Source organism: Brassica oleracea, chromosome C7 (assembly GCF_000695525.1).
Source record: "Brassica oleracea var. oleracea cultivar TO1000 chromosome C7, BOL, whole genome shotgun sequence".
NCBI classification, from domain to species: Eukaryota; Viridiplantae; Streptophyta; class Magnoliopsida; order Brassicales; family Brassicaceae; genus Brassica; species Brassica oleracea.
This window is the reverse complement of record NC_027754.1, coordinates 11,506,050-11,515,722: the sequence shown is the minus strand read 5'-3', so window position 1 is coordinate 11,515,722 and position 9,673 is coordinate 11,506,050. Positions and strand designations below refer to the sequence as shown.

Here is a 9,673-nt window from a genome sequence, read left to right as displayed (position 1 = left end):
AGTTTATCTCTTTGTTCTTTGTAGAACACTTTTCGTTTCTTGGTGAGGTTATCTCCGAGTAAACAAATCTCTGTTTCGTTGGACCTGTGCGTCATATCAGACAACGTTTAGAAATCCTTCTTTTGGTGGACTTGTGAGTCATATCAAGCACCAACTGAAGTCTGGTAGTATCATTGGGCCATACGCTATCCATTGTGTCACCGTTCAATCCATCAGTTCTCACTGTTGGCGAGTTCATATCCCTTTAGTCCGATTGAGTGATCCTTCCCTATTTTAGGGCACATCAACGTGGGTGAAAGAAAAGGAAATGAACATGTTTTTATAATAATAGATTTGACACGTGTCGCAATGAGAGATATTGACTTATCTATGTGGCAGATGATGTGGGTGAAGGAAAATGAAAGTAACATATTTTATAATAATAGATTTGACACATGTTGCGATGAGAATCATCGACTTATCTATGTGGCAGATGACGTAGATGAAGGAGAAAGAAAGAAACATGTTTTTGTAATAATAGATAGATATACATATTTCTTACATTTATTCTATTACCCATACATTTACTAATTTGGTTTATTTGATTAAAAAAAATATGCGCGGTCCCGCATGATCTAGTTGATTATTAAAATCTTCTATAAACAAATCCAACTAAAATATATTTTATTTTTCTCTAAAAAGTGATTGTATAATATCTTCAAATAGCTGGGAATGAAGCGCTTTAGTTTTCTATTTAAACGTGGTCAAAAAAAAAAAGTTTTCTATTTAAACTAATACTTTTATGTCATCTTTGACAAATTTTCTACAAATAAATTAAATCTATCACAGAATGTATTTGTATTTCCGAAAATTTGTGTCTGAAAGAGCTCTGTAGATAACCATGTGCGATGAGCAACAATTTAAGAATGGATCATCAAGTAAAGAGCAATTTTCAGTATAGTGTGAGAGGGACTAAGGGTGTGACATAATATGATAGTATTCCTCCATTATCACCCTCCGATGTTCTCTTCTCTTGCGAAACAGCTGCCCATGATAATATCCCATATTCGAAGAAAAGCAAAATCTCCGTGAATTGTATCAAAAATACATAAAGAACCATTCAAGCAATTCCATTGCCAAACGAAGAAGTCCCTACAACTATTCTTTTTCTTGCCTTGGAAGCCTGCAATTATTATATAGCAGCAAAGCAACTTCAGTAGAGAAAAAAACAAAGAGTAAAGAAAACAAATAGATTGGAATTGACCTGTTCGTTCCAACTCATGCAAGCAGTGACTATAGCAAGTATGATGCCTTGCGATGAAGAACCAAAGATCACACCGATCCATAGCCCTTTACCATTCATGTGACACCAAAACGCTAAGAAAAGTCCAACCGGAGCTCCAATGAGATAATAAGCCACCACATTTGCCCAAGCTCCAATATGTTGCCACCCACTTCCCCTAGCAACACCTAGCCAAGTATATAAAACAAGATTTGATCTGGGAGTTCTTTTCTACCGTCTACAAGTTGATATGGGTATCTTATTACCACCAAGAACTGCTGAAAACCCGTCTACAATAAACGAGAGACAGAGTAAAGGAGCTAGCTCTGTCACATAGTCCACAACTTCTTTGCTGTTGCTAAAGGCATAGCCGAAAATATTCCTGGAAATGAAGAGAATTGTGCTACAAATGGCAGCCTCTAGGAGCCAAAGGCAAATACCAGCAAACACTGCAAGCCTAGCAACCTCCGGATTCCCAGCACCCAATTCGTTTGCAATCCTTGTGCTGCCAAAAGTAAAACAGGGCCCAATCGGTTGCAAAATTCTCAAACTAAACTTTGAGATGGCTTATCGAAATCATACCTCACAGCAGCCGCGATACCCATTGGTATGACATAGTGTAAAGATCCTGTTGAAAGACTGTCATGAATTTGGAAAACAGGTATTAGATTTGAATTCCTTCTCTCATTAATGAATTGTACACCAAAAATTTGGTTATATATATATATATATACATTCTAACTCAAAACGAATTTAGTTTAAGTTAACAACATTTACTTGACAAATATGTTAATCTAATCCTGAGGTATGTAAAAGGGGAGTGTCAGATTAAAAGAGTATCATAGATTACCAAACAGAAAGAACAGAGGTCTCGAGTTTCGGATTAGGGAGAAGTCCTGAGGACAATATAAGGAGCTCAAACAACCACCACTCTAAGCTGCACACAGGAAAAGAAACAGACGAATAAAGCAGCGAGATGAAAGCAACATGTACCAAAGATAAAGATGATGAATTGTCTTTACCAAGTCATTGCTGCTGATGGTATTCCATACTGGAAAAACTGTTTGACGCCAGATACGAAATCATCGGACACGAAGCCACGAGTCTTCTCGCAAGAACTGGAGAATCTCACATAACAAGCGAGACTCAATACGTTAAACCAGTAAGAAAGGCTAATACCCAAGGCTGCTCCATTGCTTCCGAGACCAAAAGTGTAGACCAGAATCCAGCAAACAGGTATATGGAACAACAATGTGCTTAAAGCACAGTAGAGAAGAGGTAGAACTAAACCCTGAGTCTGGAGAAACCGAGTTACAGGTTGTTGCACCGCTTGAGCGAACAAACCCGGTATAAGCCAAACCGCATAGGAGCCAGCTACTTTGGAGATGTCATGGTCTTGTCCGATGGAAATCAATAATTTGTCCATGTAAATCCAGAGAATCGAAATGAGGACGCAAATGGGTACGTTGGAGGCGATTGCAGAGTACGTGAAGGTTCCGAGTTTGGAGTATTGTTTGGCTCCATAAGCTTGGCCACACAGAGTCTCAAGGGCACCCACTAACCCAAACTGCACAAAAACAAGTTTAGCGTTTCAAGATTTTGAACGTCGACTAAAAAGACATAAGTACAACCTATGGTCCAAAGCCGAAACCAAGCACTTACGACGGCTCTTGTAATAAGAGGAGGTTATGTAATTACCATGATGCTGAAGCCGGAGACGTTAGCGAAGGAGGTGGCTAGAGCAACGCCGGAGAGCTGGAGCTCGCCACGGTGGCCGGCTACCATGACCGATATAAGAGGCAATAGAAACTGAGCAACGGTCACGGTGGCCATAGGTGCGGCCATGCGGCTGACGTTCTTCAGCTCCGCCGTAAAATCCATCGGCCATGTCGGCGTTGGCTTTGGATTCCCGGTGGTACACTGCTCGTCTTCCGGTAAAAGAGGATCTTCCATTAACTTCTTGGAATTGTTTAGTTCGTGTCGTCGACCGTTTCTGTGTCGTTGGGACTTGTGAAAGATATAAATGCACGAACTCAAATTAACAGAGACTAACAAAATTAGTTGTATTTTAAAAAAGGAACAAAAGTCAATGACGCTAGGTGAATACATTTAATTGGTGGGACTAATCAACTTGTAAGCGTTGTTATCGATGTTTGAAATTTCTAAGATAAGGTTTCTAAAACAAAAAAAAATATTAGTATTAAAATTATTTATTTATAGTTTATTTTCTTTAAACTAGTTAATCATTTATTTGAATGACACGTGTTTTTTTGGTATCCCATAATTTCTTAAAAATTCATAACTAAATTTTTTTACTTATTTTCCCTCTTAATTTCATTTCTTTTTTTTCTTTAAATGCTAAGAAATCCTCTTAATACTACCATTAGAAGTTCTCTTAGGTACTAATCGGACGACTAAGAAAGCATCTTGCTCAATCAATTTAACAATTTATAGGAGACTATATTAAGAGCTAGACCGGCAACAGTTGTGCTTGCGGATGCAGGTGTTTGCGGTTTCAAGTGTTATAAAGCGTTTTGTATAAGTGACACAACGTTTGAAAATTATTACGTTTACCGGATATTTATGACTGGTTGATTATAAATTATTGCAGCGGTTTAATAATAAATTATCAATATTAACATATTATAACATTATAAAAACATACTATTGTGATAAAATATAATAATTATCAATATAATATAATTAATAATAATATTATGTTTATTTATTTAATTTTTAAAATTAGATGAAAGTTATAACTTTAATAAAGTTTTTTTTGAAGATTTATATTAAAACTTTTAAAAGAATATTTGTTTTGTTTTATATATGTGTATATCTTTATATATGTATGTATATCAATTTTTAAAAATTCTAATGAATAGTTAGTTTAAAGTTTTTATAAAACAAATTATGATAATGTTTGTGAATTTAATATATATATATATATATATATATTTTTTTATTTATAATATTTCTATTTTCAAAAAATTATATTTATTTACCCAACCGCAACCACCCACAACCACAAAGACTAGTTCGAACCAGCTTTTGATTTTAATAGGTTTGAAGCGGATTAAAACAATTTGTAACAGTTTGTATGATTGTTTTGAAATGTTGTCAACCGTTACCAACATCAAAAGTTGCGTTTACGGGTGGTAACAAAAAACCAGTCAGATTCGAAGTTTGTTAGACTGTAATTCATCATTATGTTTCTAGAATAACTCTTAATTTATTTTAATTAGTAATTTAAATGCTTAATGTATTCAGTATTCTCGAATCATTTGTCAGCAAAAACTTTGTTCATATTTTCCAACTCAGCAGTATTTTACAGTTTTCTCATTCAACATATTTATTTCATTGTTACCTAAATAATAAACTTTTATCCATATAGATCTATATTAATTTGGCGACATCTATACATTTCTTTTGTTATCACCTTAAACAAATTTTATTAAGATTACTAGAGGTTTTTTCGCGTTTCGCTCGTACTTTTACTCTATTAAAAATCTATCATTTAATAATTTGATTTTATATTTAAATGGTTTATTTTTATTTCTGTCACTTTTATCCTCAAATTTTCTTATTTTAGTTAGAGAAAATGACTAGGATAGCAATAAAAAAGTTTTTATCACAAATATAGTACCTAAAAATAAAAATGACCAAAATAGCACTTAATGTTTTATCAAAAGAGATAAATATACACTTATACCTCCAATGGTAAATTAATTTAGACATTAAGATTTAGAGTTAAGGGGTGGAGTTTAGGATTTAAGGCTTAGGGTTTAGGGTTTAGAGTTTAGGGTTTAGAGTTTAGGGGTGGGGTTTATGGTTTAGGGTTTAGAGTTAAGGGGTGGGGTTCAAGAGTTAGGATTTAGGGTTTAAGATTTAGGGTTTATGGTTTAGAGTTTAGGGTTTAGGGTTTAGAGTTTAGGTTTTAGGGTTTGGAGTTGGGGAGTGAGGTTTTGGGATAAGATTTCAAATTTTGAAAAATAAAAAAAATTTAAATTTTTTAAAAGATAAAATGCTACTTTGGTCATTTTAGTTTTTGAGAACTATTTTTGTGACATAAACTTAGAAATGTGCTATTTTGGAGATTTGCCCTTTTAGTTATCATAATATATATTTTTATTTAAATTGATTTGAATCAATAAATAAAATTGACCATTTTCTACATAAATACTGAAGTTGAAATAATTTGTACTTTGTTTAATCATATTTCATTTGTTTTATTTTTTATTATTATTATTATTTATTAATTGTTACATCATTAAATATTAAACTAAAAACAACATATCAACACTTTTTTGAATAAAATCATACATCTTTCATATCCTCTTATTATTTGAATCAGATGTATACCTAATAACCCATATTTTATATGTAACAGTATATTTTAAATCCAAATTAGATACACTTTTAAATAAGAAATAATTTTTAACATAACTTCTTGATAAATATTAAGTTAATAAACTTAATTTAATTTATATTTTAATATTTAATATTTTCAGGACTAAAATTTTATATTTTCTTAAAAGTAGACTGATATAAATATCAGTATCATTTATATGTATACATACTAATATTTGATATTAAGACACATAAATTATATATTTAACTTAAATAGGTTCTTTTGAAATGAATATAACATTATGTAATGGAAACGTAGGCTGTATATGTTTGGTGGTTACTACATTTTTTTCTTTGACAATTGACTTCTTAAAATTCAATTATAGACAGGGACAAAATTTATATGTAAACGATTTACGTATGCAAAGTTCTATGTATAAAAACACATTATAGCCAGAGACAAAATGTCGTTTACCATATTTATATGATCTTTATATTTGTAAAATATAAGAGAAATTTGTGGTGATTTAATTTGTGAGTTTGACTAATTTACTATTTTAATTTCTTATTTGTGATAAAAGAAAAATCTATTTATTGGACATCATTGTTGTCTAACCACTATAAAATGGAGTATATATATTATGTTAATTTGAATTAGACAGAGGAGTTTGATCAACATTTGTTGACAAGAAAGCTAAACTTAATATTTTTATATATTAAGAAAATTGTTTTTAGAACAATGTAGTCAGGGCCACCTGCATTTCCTCAGTCAATAGAGGCTTCTACTTACAACATAATCTAACACAACATCAACATAAGGGTTGTTCATCGTAAAACTTGACAAATAATGAAGTAAGACTATAATTTTTAACAGAAAAGTTATAGGACAATGATCATCTTTTCTCATTTCTATAAACAGCCCAGCAGCACGTCCACGAACCATGTTGAGATAAGAGACAATGGCATTGGCGCATTGATAAGAACAGTTGAACCGTATTGAAGGACAACCATGACCTAGCTGCTTACACTCTCCCTCTCGTCCGGCGTCTGTGAAGAAGAGAAAATACGACATCAACAATGACTTCCCTCCAAGGGTTTCTAAACTAATATAAAGTAATAATATATTTGCATTATATTGTGTGCATCAGTGAAATGAACAAAAAGATAACGCTTTAAGGCTTCCCGGTTATTATGATTGATCTTTTCATTCAAAAAACATTTTAAACCAAACTTGAATACAAAAGTGAAAAGGCTTGAAGACGAAACAACAAAGTAATCTTACTGGGACTCCAGAAGAAGAATCTGAAAACTTTAAGGGCAATAGATTTGGTAGACCGCAGGAGAGGAGAAACATTGCAACCGGGAGGGTGGTTTGAACTTCCATCAAACACAAACTATTTCCAGATTTAATTGTAGTAGATAACAGTATATAACTTACCATAGAGATGACCTTTGAGACCACAATTCGTTTTGAATGTATGGAACCTAAACCTGTCTTAACTCAATTACCAAAATGTTCGCTTCAAGCTCGGACATGACCGAGTTGTGAGTGAAATCTTTCAAGGAGCTTTGCCTTTACCGGTTTAAAGTTTTGATCTTATTTGGAACCGGTTTCTGTCCTGCGTCATAAAAAACTTTTATTATAACTGCATAAAATGCAGTAAACAAAGTGTAACCAAACCAAGAAAATCTGAAGATTCTTCGGTTATGCAATGCCACCCAGAAGATGTTGAATGCGACCATGCGCTCAACTGAATAATAATATTGATGAGACAAGTCTCCACTTCCTAAACTGACACTTGATTTGTCAGTGATTATCCGTACTTTGTATTGTTCATAAACTCGTCCTTTGTTCTCCGCCCACAACTCTTCTTCTTGTTTCTCGATAAACCGCTTTAGGCTGCCATCACTATCATCATCAAGTTAAGTTCATTTCATCTTCAACCTAATCCCTCAAAATAAGAAGAAAGAATATTATGTACCTGAAACAGACGCGTTTGAGAATCTGAGATCACTTGCCCCTCCTGCTAAGGTTGTGAGAGTGCTGATCCTATATATCGATTCAGCAGCTTGATTCGCTTGATGAAGGTAAATTTCACCACCAAAAACAGGTGTGCTGGTCCCTCAGAAAACGCTGGGACAGTTTTTGAGACAGAAAGCTCTGTTTCTCGACTGTAAGGACCCTTACAGTTTAATGTGGTAGAAGAAGGGGCAAAGTAATCATGACTGAAACCAAATGAGTTATGACAAGCATACTTGATGGCCGGAGCTGATTTAAAAGGTTTCTTTCAGCCATGTTTTTCAACTGCATGGTTTCATTGAAACAATCAGTAAGTTGCATACATGATTTCTTTTTTTTGCACGCACTCATATGGCAGAGGGGACAACTTTAGTTGAGCGGTAATTTTATTTAATAACTTCTTTTGCTGCCTTGCATCTCGCTAGAAATTTCTAGTGTCTCCTTTAGTTGTTTGGTTGTTCTTCTAGTTCAACATCTTAAAGCTGTGCCTTTCGTCTAAGATTTTGAAGCTGTCAAAACCATTTATTAGTAAGTTATCAAAGGAGTCAATTAGAGGAACGATAAATGATTTGCTACTAAACTAAATTGGTGAGAGAGCTTTTACAATTCAGGGGCATGATCTCTCACCTGCTGTTTGCTCCACCTACACACACACAAATGAAAAGCAAAAGGGATTGGCCGGTAGATTTCGCCATTATGGATACCATCGATTGCTCTGAAAAAAAGGTTTGCGTGATTTGGGTGAAAGAGAAAATTCATGAAGAAGAGGGATATATAAAGTGTTGAGCCGAGGGTATGTGAATAGATTTATGCATTTTGGCTTCTTGCAGTAAAGAGTGGAGCTTTATGAGCGTAAAAGTGGGAAAGCAAACGCTGAAGAGAAGAACCGGAACTGACAGTAACTGTTCAGTTTGAGGAAGACTACAAAATTAGATTGCATAGAGTTTTAGATTTCAGACATATGATGGGCCAGAGTGGTTGGGCTAATGAAAAATGTGAATGAATAATAACTAAATGGATAAATTAAAACGAAAGCCACTGAAAAAGTAGTCTGGTTTAAGAAAGTAAGCCACGTGTCCAAATTTTTCCACCTTTCCATGTTGACGTGGCGGCCTAAGGAAGTAGAAAAATATCCTTTATTATTATAGACTAGGGCGTGTCCGCGCTTCGCGCGGGATATGTTGTTGTTTGTTACTTATGTATTTGGTCGTTGTTACTGGACGGTTGTAATTATGGGATGAATTGAAAGTGAGGAAATGTGATGATATATGTTAGTGGAACCTATACTCTTGTATATAACTTGTGGGGTTGTTTAATTATATGAGATAATGTATATATTAGGAGTTGTAAGTCGATGAGGGTTGTTACAGAGTAGTGAGTAAGTAATTTTATTGGGAGAACATAAAGGAAAGAGTTGACTGTGTGGTCATGTGCACTTTTCCGTTTTAGTTTAATTTCTGAGTTTGGTAATATCGTAGCGTTAAAGTGGAAAGTATTGTTTAGAACAGTCCACGTGATGTGTAGCGGAATGATGAAACTCGAGGGTACCTTCTCTATCTAAATGGTTTCGTATTGAACTTGTTGAGTTTGTGAGCCTTTTTTGAGTTCATGTAAATTTTCGATTTTTGGAGTCTTGGAGTTTGTTGTCTGCTTTGTGTAGAGTTTTTTTCACCATATTGCCAAACATGCATTTGCGTAGATTATGTAAAGTTTGAGGCAATTTTTTTTTGCAGATGCTTATATGTAGAGGACAACCCTTTTTTGATGTGTTTTGAAAACCGGACCGGTAGGACCGTGAATCGGCCTTTTTACCCGTTTCGAGTTGTAATAAAAACCGGATTTGAGTTAAACCGGTGACCCGGTTCAATATTAAAACTCGTTTTTCTCAAATTCAAGTTAAAAATATAAAAAACTGCAAATTTTAAAAAAATATTTCATAAGAAATTCATATTGTTTTTTAAATAGATATCTAAAAAAATTATTTTTCATTATATTTAATATTATTTATCAAGTTTTTATTTTATTTTCGTATCATTTTTAGATCC

The 9,673-nt window shown here is 33.6% G+C and overlaps 1 protein-coding gene across 1 annotated transcript; it reads right to left on the bottom strand.

The window, feature by feature from the left end:
* Window positions 1–813: 813 nt before the first annotated feature.
* On the bottom strand, window positions 814–3,302 carry LOC106302180 (MATE efflux family protein 9). The gene is made up of 7 exons (XM_013738715.1): window positions 2,960–3,302; window positions 2,284–2,828; window positions 2,112–2,198; window positions 1,844–1,900; window positions 1,528–1,766; window positions 1,244–1,449; window positions 814–1,162 (listed from the first exon to the last, which is right to left on the bottom strand). Exons 1-7 carry the CDS (start codon window positions 3,212–3,214, stop codon window positions 1,100–1,102), a joined length of 1,452 nt encoding a protein of 483 aa, XP_013594169.1. The 5' UTR covers window positions 3,215–3,302; the 3' UTR covers window positions 814–1,099.
* Window positions 3,303–9,673: the final 6,371 nt, after the last annotated feature.

Coding starts and splice junctions, on each gene's coding strand:
- LOC106302180 (XM_013738715.1), bottom strand. CDS start 3,214: ATGGAAGATCCTCTTTTACCGGAAGACGAGCAGTGTACCACCGGGAAT. Junction 1,450..1,527: donor GTTTTCAGCAGTTCTTGGTG/GTAATAAGATAC, acceptor ATACTTGGCTAG/GTGTTGCTAGGGGAAGTGGG. Junction 1,163..1,243: donor GCATGAGTTGGAACGAACAG/GTCAATTCCAAT, acceptor TAATAATTGCAG/GCTTCCAAGGCAAGAAAAAG.